Genomic DNA, 14364 nt, shown 5'->3' with positions numbered 1-14364 from the left:
TTTTCTTGCCGCTCTCCACCATCGACACCTCATCCACTTCTCCTCCTCTGCGCACAAGGCGAAGGTGGCTATCGCCCACCTAAGCAGAACCTAGTGACTAGGGGGAGGAGCACGACAATGATAGTTCATCTCGGATGTCGTGGCACGACAATGATAGCTCATCTCGGACGCCTCCTCCCACGACAGCTCGTCACCAACGCTACTTCAAGACGAAGGTGGGCGGTGCACTGGCCGACACCGCACCCTCGCACTGCGGCTTCCCGTCTTCGTGTGAGAGGTAGAGAGGAGAGTGGGACTCATCGACGTGGGTTCCACTATTTTTAATTTTTTTTGTTTGACTAACTTTTTATATTTTTAAAATCTTGCTTCTAGTGCCATGTCAACACCACGTAAGACGACGACTAACTCGAATCAGCCACATCAGTAAAAACTATATAGGAATCTTGTTTGCAATGATTTTGAGATTTGAGGGACGTATTATATCTGTAATTGCAGTTCAATGTTGTAATACAAACTCAACGTCAAGCTGAGTGATCAAAGATTCAAAGGTGAACTTATTCCACCGCCAAATACACAACCTTTGTTTAAAATTTGGCCGGCCCGTTACAAACTACCGGATGCCAATCTTGTGCGGTCTGAGCACCCACGGCCTACCTGCGCCACCGATGACCCACGGTCGTTCGCATCAAGCTTGTACTGTGAATCATCTCAAATCCCAAACGGGGAAAAAAACCTCCTACTGACTACTGTCATTAGAGACTCGGTAAGGTTTTCCGTAGTACTACAATTATATTTCGCCCGATCTTTCAGACTTCAGATCAAGGAGCAAAACAAGGAAACCAGTACGTTTTACTCAGACATTTCTCTCTGTCATGAACGGAAAACCTTTTGTAGAACTGTCATGAACTGAAAACCTTTCTTTCATGAACTTGCTGTAGTCCTGATTAACGTGCTAGCTGAGGGTTACTCCCTCCGTCCCCAAAAAAGACAAACCCTAGGTTTCCGTGCCAACGTTTGACTATCGTCTTATATAAACCTAGTATGGTGGCTTGCGCAGATTGCGCGGCTAGCATCATTATATTTTTTCTCATATAATAGCATATATGTTTTCTCATTATATTATTCAAATATATTAAAATGACAACATAATTTTAAATTTTGTAATAACTTTACAAAACTACTAATGTGTAATATTCATATTATATTTTATATACGTGTTAATTATTAATTATTTTTAATATCAAATTTTAGTTATTTGTAAATTATATATATTCTTATATGGACTCTAGACTCGTCTTATAATATTTTTTAATTCTGAATTTTCTGTAAATTGTATTTCTATACAGACTCTATGCTCTTCTTCTAATATTATATATTTTTATTTCTGAATTTTTATATTATATTTTATATACGTGTTAGTTATTAATTATTTTTAATATCAAATTTTAGTTATTTGTAAATTATATATATTCCTATATGGACTCTAGACTCGTCTTTTAATATATTTTTTTAATTCCGAATTTTCTGTAAATTGTATTTCTATATAGACTCTATGCTCTTCTTCCAATATTATTTATTTTTATTTATGATTTTTTATTATTTCTAATTGTATTTCTATGTGGATTCTAAACTCATCTTTCAATATTCTTTAACTTTTAATTTCGAATTTCAGTTACTTCTAAATTGTATTCCTATATTGACCTTAAACTCTTCTTCCCATGTTTTTCTTAATTTTGATTTTTTTTATTTATAAATTGTATTTTTATACGGACTCTAAACTCTACTTTTAATTTTATTATGTTTATTCCAAATTTTAGTTAGTTTTAAATTCCTATATGGACTCTATACTCTACTTCTAATATTCCTTATTTTTTAATTCCGAATTTCTATTTTATTTTTTTCCTAATTGTATTTATATATGGACTCTATACTCTACTTCTAATATTCCTTATTTTTAATTCCGAATTTCAGTTATTTCCTAATTGTATTTCTATATGGACTCTATACTCTACTTCTAATATTCTTTATTTTTAATTCCGAATTTCAACTATTTCTAAATTGTATTTCTATATGGACTCTAGTCTTCTCTTCTAATATTCCTTATTTTTTAATTCCGAATTTCAACTATTTCTAAATTGTATTTCTATATGGACTCTGCCTTTTCTTTTTTCTCTCCGATTAATGTAAGAATTTCTAAGCCATGAGAGTGAACGTGGAAGCTTCTTTTTCTATTCCTTTAATAATATAATAGATTTTTTTATAATTAGTATTTTCATTGTTGTTAGATGATAAAACATGATTAATATTTTATGCGTGACTTATCTTTTTAATTTTTTTATAATTTTTTTAAATAAGACGGACGGTCAAACACAGAAACCAGGGTTTGTGTTTTTTTTTTTTTTTTTTGACCTGGGGAGTACACTTGTACACGCAAACTCCGAAGTCCGAACACCCGCGTAACAAAAGCCAATTTATCCGAGTCATTAGTTCAACTTCTACCACACGTTGTTATGATAAAGAAAACAAACTGACAACTGGTGCCCAGTGTCCATGCAGCATGGTCGTATCTACCATCATCAACACGCATCACAAAAGAGCCTCGAAGATACACAGTACAGGTGCAAACAAGCAGGGCAAGCCAAAAGGCAGATAGCCATTGCCTTCTTTAGTTCTTTTCTCCAAACAACTCACCAGCCACCGGGAGAAAACGACGCTGGAAAGCCAGAAGCCCCAGAATTTAAGTACTAGATAGAGTAATCCACTTCAGTACGCAACGAACCGCCATGCGTGGCGTGCAACCGCGACGGCCTCATGCCATCGCCTGACACGTACGCCCGATCTCCAGAACCGCATGGTTACTGAAAAATACAGGATATAAACGGACGTGTGGTCTCGTGGATCGGCCTCAGTTCCAGCCATTTCGTCAGTGAGGGAGAGAGAGGTCTGAGAAGAGGAGAGAGAGCCTTCTGCCTGACAAGAAATTCTGAGAAGAGGGAGAATGGCGTCGGCGACGTTCCTGGAGGTGCTCCTAGCCATCTTCCTGCCGCCGGTCGGCGTCTTCCTGCGCTACGGCTTGGGCGTAAGTTGCATGCGAGGCACACTTAATTCTTAACTGATATAGTTCTTGTTGCAGTATGTGCTTGTGTGTGTGTTTGATGCCGTTTGATTTGGATCCTGTTTCTGATTTGGGGTACTGTTTGCAGATTGAGTTCTGGATCGATCTCTTGCTGACCATACTGGGATACATCCCGGGGATCATCTACGCGGTGTATGTGCTGGTGGCCTGATCGAAAGAGTTCGAGCAGAGCCAGCGTCGGGTGATCGAGCGATCGTGCAACGGTGCAAGAGCAACTGATGCTGTGCTGTGGTGTTAAGAGTACATTTGTATGTGTGAAAATGTGATTTATGCGATGAGATTAGGGCCTTGACGTCTTGTGATGAGAGTCTTTATGCTATTTTAGAGACTGTAATTGGGTGTCATGTTGCTTGTTTCTCTTATCTAAGATACTTTTTTGAGAACTCTTATCTAAGGTACTAGCATTGTTATCATTTTTTTTTTAAAGAAACAACACACACCAAACGCTACCAAACGATGTGAAGTTTTATACGTACTAATAAGAAATCACAAATTACAATCCTAAAAGATTATAGCTAGAAAAAAGAAAGGAAAACACGTCAAGATTATAGCTAGAAAAAAGAGACAAAAACACGCACCACGGGCTTACACACCAAAGACGAACTTAGCACCAACCTGACGCACGCTATACGTGGCTGGACGCCATTAGCCCTGCGGCTCCAAGCCCTTCACCCTCTCCTAGAGGTCACTGAGAGAGAGAAGATCCATTCTCCCTAGTGCAATCCTGATTGTGCATTTGTTACTGCGATGCTGCATTTGCCCATGGTTCGATTTGTTCGTTCGTTCATGTGATCCACGCGGCAAGGCGGCAACGTATTTCACCCACGGCGGTGCCCACCCAGAACGCCGTGTACGCCTTTGCCAAACCTTGTTGGATGCCATCGGGGAGGCCGCGGCGTTGTGGCAACTGGCACGTCGCCAGCAACTGACGAGTATTAATTTTAGCTGGTATATAGCCACTTCTTGGGAGATGATCATGGGTTTCTTCTGGGAAGCCAAACCCATTACCCAAAACCGCATCAGCAAATCCTTGGAGATGATCTTGCAGGTGACATTTGGCATTATCCATTTTGGATTCACGATCTTTGAGACTTTGAATCCGGCTCCGGACAAAACCGACCTGTTATTACATTGGCAAATCTTGCTAAAAGATACTGAAATTGTGTGGTATTAATAGTAAGACACCGAAAAACCAACTTTTAGAGGAAAACACTTCATAAACCAACCTTTAGAGAAAAACACTTCATAATGGTGGTATTTTGATAGTGGGCACCGCGCCGACTAAAATATAATTTCGTGTTGACGAGGCGCTAGGGGTCCCATTTTTTACGCGGTGTGACTGAAATGCCTATGGGACCTCATCCCCTCCCTACTCTGCTCTGCCGTGTTGCGGCGCACGCCGGCATCAGGGTTCACGTAATCGTGTAGTAACCACACTATGAGATCGGTTATCGGCTGTTAGGGTTTGACGAATTTTGAGCAAATTCAAATTTTCCAAAAAAAATCAAAACAAATTAGAAAGAAAACATGGATGTGGTTCTTGAATTGTAGTGTCATATGGTGAAGAAGTTTTTTGAAAAAGAGTTCAATAAATTCAAATTTGAGGGCTAAACCGAATGTCAATTAGAAAATAGAAAAAAAAAAAGAAGAAATGGAATGGGCCTGATCTCGGATTGTATCCTACATATTCTTCTAATTATCCCTAATTTCTACACACATTTAACCGCATTTTTCGATTTTTTTTCCAATTTGTATTCTTCATTGTCGGCGATGAAGTGCGGTTATCGCCGCATACCGCGTGGTAACCGCGGTAAAACCGCAAAACTGTTATTTTTTTAACGCGATTTTTACGCCTTTTCTGCAGTTATGGCGCGAAAACCGTGGTGGCCGCGCTGCCACGGGGTGGTGGTAACCCCGGGCCAAACGATATGGGGGAACCCTGGCCGGCGTCACGTTGCAGCCTCGCCGCGGCTGCTGAGGTTCGAGTTGAGGGCACGCTGCAGGTGACGGCAGGGGTGCTGCCGTGGCTACTTCGTGCGCTCGGCAGCTGCGTTGGTGGAAGGGGCAGCTAAAATCTGCAGCGAAGAAGATGACGTCCTCATTCATCGCCAAGCCGTCGCCATCCCCATCTCTTATGCATTCCCTATTCTCCTCATCATGCCAAACAAATCTTCTTTTGATACCGTCTTATTTCATCTACTGCAGCGATGAGAATGCCGCCATGCCATTGTCGGCTCTAGAGCACGCACCGAGCGCTATCACCATGATGTTGCCGCTGTTTCCGGCCGTTGTGAACCACCCCAGACCGGGCCACCATGCCATCGTGACCACCACAGCTTTCTCTCGAAGACCCCCAAAAATCACCAAGAATCATGCACCGAGGTGGGAGATTGACATCGTCTTCCTCACCTTTGGCCGCCGCTTCCCCTTTCCGATTCCGATTCCCCTTCCTGATTCCGTCCAATTCCTTGAGCGTGAGGCTTCCTACTAGCTCTACTAATCTTGTGCGCACGCTTTCTTGGTGACCTTGGGCCGCTTATCGCTATCGACGTCGTTCTGTCATTTCTACCGGTGCCGGAGCCATTACTCCCGTCGCCGCTGTTGTCCAATCTTCGCCAGCCCGCGCACGACATCAGGTAAGTATCCAAGCACCATGTAGGCACATATGCATACACGGGTTTACACTAAAACAAGCTAGATCTCGACATGCACTAGCATGCCAAAGCTCACCGCCGCTCGCACCGCCGCTGACACTGATTTTGGTCACAAGACCACCACCATTAGCTTTGCAATTCTCCACTCTAGAAATCCTCTTTTGGCCGCACCTCGCGAAACCCCTCCGTTCACCGCCGGTGCCAGCGACAAGCTCGTCGACCGCCGCTGCCTCTGCTCCTCCTCATGCTAAGTCACTGCCATCATGCTAAGTCACTGCCATGTGGGCACATGAGCATTTTTTACATTTCACATGATTTCTCTCTCCTCTTCAACCGAAAATTATTGTTTTAGTCGGCGCGGTGTCCAATGGCAAAATACTACGATTATGAAGTGTTTTCTCTCAAAAGTTAGTTTTTGCGGTGTCTTAGACCTAAAACAACACAATTTCAGTGTACTATAGCAAAATTTGCCTATTATATATCAGGTTCAACCACAGTATTCGCACGACAGGTTTCTCGATTCTATTGTCAACGTCGAAATAAGAACAACACGGGCACAGGTCTGTCCCAGACGTTCACTTCTGAGAGGCGTATACCACAAGGATACAGGGGAAATTTGATTCCAGTTTGCAAATGCTCACGTGGAACACGAAGATGGACGAGTGATCAAAATCAAACGTCGAAACAGGAGCCAACACGATAAGCATTCAGTATACATGCATACGATAAGAGTCTGAGGCAGCTGGTTTCCGCGACAAGGGAAACCTCTGTGAATGTTGCACGCTTAGCATCGCCATAGAAATTCTCAAATATACGGAGTACTCCATAATTACATGTGCATTTCCTTGCCAGCAAAGTGATTATTTTTTACTAATACTAGACTAAGTACATGAGATGAAAACACCCAGTAACACTCCTGGTTTACAACACTATCAAGGTAGGTCGTCACACTCTTAAGTCCTAACCGTTTAATCTTGCCGGCACGTATCATGAGTATCTGTGTTCCTCGTGTTGCATCGTTTGCTAAGCCCTGCATATGCAGCATAGCATGGTATATCAGGGCATCAGGCTGCAGGCTAAAAGTATAAGGGGCAGGCTGTAAATCTTCAGTTCCTTTCATGTCACAATGCATTCCCTTGGATCAGAGTTAGATCTTACATTCCTATTGGCATCATCAAACCCAGCGAAGAAAGACTCATCATCATCACTTGCCAAATCTGCAGTAGCTGGTTCATGCTCCCTGTACAATTCAGACTGTCTCCTCTGCAACCTCAAAACATGCATGATGAGGTCGGATGAAAGCGTCAGCTCCGGTCGAGATGCATCAATTTCTCTCGCCCGCTTGTTGGAAGCTATTATCTATTAAGGGACAAAATAAAAATAACGTAAAACATAGAAAAAAAGGAAATGGATAAATACAAGTCCAACATTACTTATGTCAATACAACTTGCTTGCTTTGCGTTTTTAGGCAGCGACATCACTTTATTTGCTGAAGGTGTCCAAATCTTGACAGTTTTGTCAATCCCACTAGTAGCTAGGAACGGAAAATGTGGATGGGGTTCAATGCAATTAACTACACTTTTGTCACCATGCATCATCCTCAATAGTTCACCTCCCTTCTTTCTCCATACAAATACATTCCCACAATCCGATCCACTCAAGACATATTCATCGTTCGGTCCAAAAAAACTGACTCCCTTAACAGTTCGGAAATTTCTGTGGCCTGTGTATGCCTGTGGCTGCTCAAGCCTGTCCAAGAACTCTGCTTGCGCTGATTCAGGATTTGGACCAAGACCCATATTGTTTTGGAATAAATAGATATGTTCATCATTGTAAGAGACAAGTATCTCCCTTGCGTAGGAGTATGCAATACCAGTTATGTGGACCTTCCCACCCATAAGGTGCTTAGGGCAGAAGGTATCTACAGGTTGGTTCATGTCATTTGAAGCACCCAACTGGATTCTCCTCAAATCATATACCCGCACATACTCATCAGAACCACCAATTGAAAGATAATTAGGGTTCCAAGGGTCAATGGCAATGGTATTAAGCCTTACACGACGCCTGCTATTTGAGAATGAATAGCAGCTGAAGAGCTTCATTGGTGAATCATTCCGCAAGTCAAACTGTAAAGAAATAAATGTTCAATGTACATGCTATCACAAAACAGTTGCCACAATTGCAGAAAATTGTTTTGAGTGACATACATGTTGTACCAAACCATCTTCCCCGCAACTGTAAAATATGTAAGGACTTCCTGGTTCAATGGCCAACTTATGTGCACGATCATCGTGCACCCCAATTTGTTTGGTTGTGACTTCACCACCCTCGTTCAGTTGTCCCACTCTAACCTGGGTATATGGCATGTTATCAAAAATTATATCGGATTGCAAATAACAGAAAAGTAAAATATGCTAATGTGTTTGTCACTTTATCTACTAATATTTTCAGTTGATTGGTAGAGAAGTCATTTCCAATATAACCAACAAATGTAAAAACAGAGATATAGGTTTACTTCAAAACTACATCCATTGCAAACAAAATAAGAAAATAAACTACAAGTAAAAGGTTTAGATATATCTATGGTTTTTTTTGTTGCAAACTTACTATGTTATACGCAAAAAAAAACCTAGTCTTTCTCTTAGTAATTGCATGCAATTCAGAGATCTAAGTCTCTTTCCAAATAGTGCATGTACCAGTAAACGAATACAATTATTATAATGTTCCATGCAACATGAAGCTGATTGCTACGACTTGTGGAGAACACAAAAGTAACCGCACAACATGCTTATGGGAATAATTGCGAATAACATGGTGGTATTAAATTAGTATTACTATTAGAACACAACTCAGATGTTGATAGATACAAACCTGACCATCAGCAGCAACAGTTACAATGGCGCTATCATCTGTAAATGGCATTACACGAGCATGGAAAACATTTTCTTGATGGCCAGAAGGGTAAATGAGCCTTTGTGTTTTAGCAAGCCAATCCCATAATATGATGTCCATGTCGTCCGAACCAGACACAAGGAGGTTACCAGCAGGATTGAAGCTGACAGTATTAACACAACCATCATGGCCTCGCAACTTTCCATACTGATGCATCCGCATCACTAGGCCCTAAACAATTGGAGGAAAGAAGAATTGTAACTAGTCCAACATGACAATCAGATATTCAGTGTTATAGAAAGAAGCAATTACAAAAAAAAAAAAAAAATCAGAAAGGTTGTCACAAGACTTTAGTAATTTATCTCAGGAAGTACTCCAATCATACATATACACATTCTTGAACAACAATAACAATCAGAATAAACTAGTATGATCAGACTTCAATGAAACATCCAGAAAATGTTCTACAAGTTACAAACAAATGAAACGGTAGTATAATCAAAATTTATCCAAACAATATTATCAATTTAAGTGTGCCTAATCCATGGACCCTGACAGTACTCAATTCGTATCGGCGGACTCATGAAGTCGTAAGATATGAATTTTACAGCATTAACTCCATAATGCCTATGCAAACTGAACTGTTACGAACAAGAACAAGTAGTATCAAATAGTACTTCACGATTCACGAATACGGCCATCCATGATCCATCCTCCCTTACGGGCAAAAATACGCGGCCTTATTACTTCCTTAGTGACTTGCGAACTCTACAAGATCAACACCTAGAAGGTTCCAAGAAATCAGACACCAGGATCATATGGGATTAAAAACCGAGAAAGCGGCACCTCGGAGCCGCTGATTCGGCGCGAGGAGGCGCGCGGGGTGGAGGAGCCGATCTCTTGCCTGCCGACCTCAAAGAAGCAGCTAGCCGCCCGACGACAAGCGGCCTCGCTGGCGACGGCCATGGTGGAAGCTGCGGCGGTGCAGTGCCGAGGGAGCAGGAGGAGGAAACGAGACAAAGCGGAAGGGGATTTCCGCGGGTTTAGCCGGCGTCGAGCTTGTGCTTTCTCGAAGATGTTCCTGGATTTGGACCCCTCGTCTCATCGAGTCACATACTTTTGCTTTGTTTTTTTTTCACTTTAGTTATTGCCTGTTTTGTTTTTCTTTTTCCTTATTCATCTACTAGTAGAGGATTGGGTTGCCTGAAACGCATCTGCGGTTGGGAGTAAAGGTACTCACTCCGTCTCATAATACAAGCAATTTTGAGTTTTTATTTGAACTGTTTGACCACTCATCTTATTTAAAAAATTTGTACAAATATAAAAAACGAAAAGTACTTTGGATAATGAATTAAGTCATAAAAAATAAATAATAATTCCAAAATTTTTAATAAGACGAATCGTTAAACAGTTCAAACAAAAAACTCAAAATCCCCTATATTATGGTGACGGAGGGACTAATAATCTACAGCACTGTTATAAATGTTACATGTACTCTATTCGGTATTTTAGTTGGATGTCATTGGGAGGGGGACAGGGATTTGTCATATAATCTCAAATGTTTTTGTTTTTTTTTCTTTGGCTCGTTGAATGTGTGCTGTTTAACAGTGACCGAGATGTAATTGTTATTATTATCTTAAATAAATTTGGAAAGACTAGATGGAGATATAGCTATAGGGCTTGATCGGTTGTGTTGGCTGCCCATTCACAGCTGCAGCAAATACTCTTTGGTTTGGATTGGGGCTGACTGACAGCCAGCACTTCCGATCAACTCCATACTTAAAATTAATTTTGAGCGTTAAAAATATTATATTTTAAAACGTGGTAGCATATGTGACGATACCATACACCACGATTTTAACTAGGAAGCAGAGACACGCACTATATCTATATGTGTATCTACAAGCAGCCTGCATCCGTACTTGAGTTGAATGGTAATTAGGCTCAGTTATATTCTTCAACTCCAAACTTCAATTTTCTCGTTTTTCATTTGCACGTTTTTTAATATGTTAAATGGTTTGTTTTTTAAAAAAAGTTTCGATATAGAAAGTTGTTTTAAGAAAGCAAATAAGTCCATTTTTTAAATTTATAATAGTTAATATTTAATTAATCATATGCTAATGATATTTCTTGTTTTGCGTGGAAAAAAAAACTATCTCCCAAAGAGAGATCGAACGAGGCCTAAAACCATATATCGGCCAAGATATATGCGTATTAATCTCACCCTTGCTGAGTCACGACCATTCTATGTCGTGACTAAGATCTTTTTTTTTAAGAGATTAAGGTTTCGAGAAACAGCTGGTGAGAATATATATGGAGAAGCTAGAGTCTTCTAGTTTATTTTCTAAATTACACAACTACAATTTTATAGAATTTAAGTGAAGATATGAACTATTTGACAAAGCTTCTGACAACTGAAGATTCTATAAGATGTCGCTGCCAAAAACTCCCCCAAACAGGAAGTAGGGATGGTGTCGTGCCCTGCGAGTTGTACTACCACAATACTGTGTATATCATCCATCTCAAAATAAAACAATTATAAGTTATTCAGATTCGTAGCTGTAATGCCTGTAATTGATTTATTTGAAGATGGAGGAATTTCGTCTCTCATAGATATAATGTATACTTACCCATATACGTAAGATTGACTAGTGAGCTCGCTTGCATGTCTAGATTCATAGTATGATGATATATCTTATCTATCCAAAAGTTGTTATATTTTGGAACGGAGGGAGTAGTTAAGAAAACATAATTGTTTTAACTATGCTCTTCTAATGTATTGACCTATATTTTTTTTTGGCAAATTTTGCTACAGGATACAGTAACTTTGCGGTTTTAGCTGTAGGACACCGCACAAAGTCACTTTTGGAGGAAGACACTCTCAAAATGTGGTAATTTGCTAGCGGACACCGCACCCATTAAAATAATAATTTCCGATAGAAGGGAAGAGAGAAATCATGTGAAATGTCAGAAATGCCCCTGGACCCACTTGTCAGCTCTCCATCTCTTATCTCTCACCCAACCATGGCAGGTGACGCGGCAAGTCCTTCGCGGCGGCGCTGGCCGTGGCCTGCTTCCTCCTCCTCGCCGCCTTCGCTTCCTCGTCGGCGCCCTCGTCTCCGGCTCCGCCATGGTGTGGCTGCAGGACAACTTCGGCTGGCTCGTCGGCTTCGGCGTCCCGGCTCTCTGCACCGTCCTCGCCATGGCCAGCTTCCTCCTCGGCTCCGCCATGTACAGGTACCACCAGGCACCAGCCTCATGGCAGAACTGTGGTGCGAGCTTGCCAGGTCGTCGTCGCCGCCATCAGGAAGAGGAACGTCGCGCTGCCTCACGACAGCTTCGTCCTCTACGACGGTCCGCCAAAGTGCGGGCAGAAGCTGGCGCACACCGACCAGTTCAGGTTCTTGGACAACGCGGCGAGGCTGCGGTGGCGATGGCGGTGTCATCGTTGGTGGGGGGGCGAGGCTGCGGCGGCAGCGGCGCAGCCGTGGAGGCTGTGCACAGTGACGCAGGTGGATGAGCTGAAGGTGATCGTGCGGATGCTGCCGGTGTGGGCCAGGGCCACCGGGATCGTCTACTGCATGGTGCTCGTCCAGCAGCCGCTCTTCACGGTGCAGGGCCGCGCCATGCGCCGCCGCCTCGGGTTCGGAGCTGACGCGTTTGCCATCCCGGCGGCGTCGCTCCACTCTGTCTACGCTGCCGCCATGCTCATCCTCGTGCCGCTCTACGATGCCGCGGTAGTGCCCGCGGTGCGGCGGCTCACCAGCAACGAGAGGGGGCTGACCGAGATGCAGCGCATCGGTGCCGGCATGACGCTGTCCGTCGCTGCCATGGCCGCCGCGGCGACCGTCGAGGGGAGACGGCTGGCGGTGGGGAAGGCAGCGGCGCGGCTCGGCTCCGGCAAGCGCCGAGCGGAGCAACAGTTCGGTGGGGGTGGAGATGGAGCGGTGTCGGCGACGACGTCTTCTCCCCGACGGCAGCGCGGAGCTGGATGCTGGAAAAGACGAGCACGGCCGTGGCGCCAAACGAGTTGAGCTGCTTGATGGAGAAGAGGCGCCGTCCATGACGTCGGTGACCGGAGGATATGCAGGAGTGTGAGAGGGAGTTCGGGGAAGAATATAACAAGTTGGCCTAGGGGTATTTATGACATTTCACATGATTTCTCTCTCATCCTCTACCGAAAATTATTATTTTAATGGGTACGATGTCCACTAGAAAATTACCACATTTTAAGAGTGTCTTCCTCCAAAAATGACTTTGTGCGGTGTCCCACAGCTAATACCACGAAGTCGCGATGTCCTATAGTAAAATTTGTCTTTTTTTTCACGTTCGCGAAATGTAGTTACAAATCCCTTTTAGGCAATATAAATAAACGTAAAAGTGACAAATGAAAAATGATCCATTTATAAACAGAAATGTAACAAATACTCATAGAAGTTAAGGGCCTGTTCACTTTTATGAAAAAAAAACCTTATTAAATTTTGGTATTGCCTGCCAAAATTTTGGTATAGTTGCCAAAATTTTGGCAACTTGCCAAAATTTTGATAGGATTTCTTATATAGTTTCCAAAATTTGGCAGCAAACTAAATGTAACCATTTTTTAATAATTTTACCAAAATTTAGTAAGGATGGAAATGACATCAAAGTGAACAGGCCCTAAATTCATATAAGTCGGGTGCGCGTTAGTTTTAGGAGGTTGTGCCACTACTCACGTCCGACACTACCAGGCCTGCTTGGAAGCCTGTTTTGGGCCTAAACGAGTGTACACCACCGGCCCGTGTTCTGTGCGAACTATCTATCTATTATATTATTAAAACAGCTTTAAAATGATGCACCATGTTCGCTGTGGGGGCTAGAAATTTCCACGTTAATCGGAGAAAAAAGAAAAATCTAGACCGTTAGATTATACTAGGACTAGACTTTGATGGTGTAGATTAACTTTGATAATAGAAGTCTGAATAGAAAACAACTGCTAGATCAAACGGACAACACTGATCAAGTACTAGAATACAAGTCCCAATAGGTGGACGTACTCCTGCTTTGATTCTTTCCTTATCCTAGATGGATACTAAGGATCAATCAACAGATCAGGTGATTAGGATTCAAACACAGTGCGTGCATATATATTTTGGAGCCGGTATAATTAGAATTAAAATGTGATACATTTTTTTACCTATGGATGAAAAAAAGAGTAAATAGACTAGAAAACTTGTGCATTGGTAGAGATACATCTCTCCGTCCAACTCGCTAAGACGTATCCAAATTTAGTACGGTCTTAAAAACTAAACTTTAACTTTAAATTTTTCATTGTAGCAACAAAATCATAATCATATAAAATTAAATTTAAATGAATATCCAATGATATTATTTTTAACAACTAAAATTTAATTTATAATAAAATACAGCTTTGAAAGAAGGCACCACGTTCACTGTGGGGGCTAGAAATTTCCACATTAATCGGAGAAAAAGAAAAAAAAGAAAAGGAGAGTCCAAGTAGAAATACAATCTAAAAATAGCTGAAATTCGGAATTAAAAATAAGCAATATTGAAAGAAGTTTCCATATAATAACCCAATACAAGATTAATCAAAATTCGAAATAAAAATAAAATAAAATCCAAAATTAGAAAGAAAAAAAGAGACCCAAGTAGAAATACAATTTTAAAATAGCTGAAATTCGGAA

General features: G+C 41.7%; 2 protein-coding genes across 2 annotated transcripts; one reads left to right on the top strand and one right to left on the bottom strand.

Annotated features, from left to right (window-relative positions):
* Window positions 1-6288: 6288 nt before the first annotated feature.
* Window positions 6289-9855, bottom strand: LOC127768858 (uncharacterized). Its single transcript, XM_052294512.1, has 6 exons — window positions 9530-9855; window positions 8663-8914; window positions 7999-8142; window positions 7243-7917; window positions 6949-7149; window positions 6289-6820 (listed from the first exon to the last, which is right to left on the bottom strand). The coding sequence occupies exons 1-6, from the start codon at window positions 9647-9649 to the stop codon at window positions 6620-6622; spliced, it is 1593 nt and encodes a 530-aa protein (XP_052150472.1). The 5' UTR covers window positions 9650-9855; the 3' UTR covers window positions 6289-6619.
* A 1958-nt stretch (window positions 9856-11813) lies between these two features.
* On the top strand, window positions 11814-12717 carry LOC127765209 (protein NRT1/ PTR FAMILY 8.3-like). Its single transcript, XM_052290057.1, has 2 exons — window positions 11814-11888; window positions 11971-12717. Exons 1-2 carry the CDS (start codon window positions 11814-11816, stop codon window positions 12715-12717), a joined length of 822 nt encoding a protein of 273 aa, XP_052146017.1.
* Window positions 12718-14364: the final 1647 nt, after the last annotated feature.

This window comes from Oryza glaberrima, chromosome 3 (genome assembly GCF_000147395.1).
Source record: "Oryza glaberrima chromosome 3, OglaRS2, whole genome shotgun sequence".
Lineage (NCBI taxonomy): Eukaryota > Viridiplantae > Streptophyta > Magnoliopsida > Poales > Poaceae > Oryza > Oryza glaberrima.
This window is presented reverse-complemented; position numbering and strand designations above follow the sequence as displayed.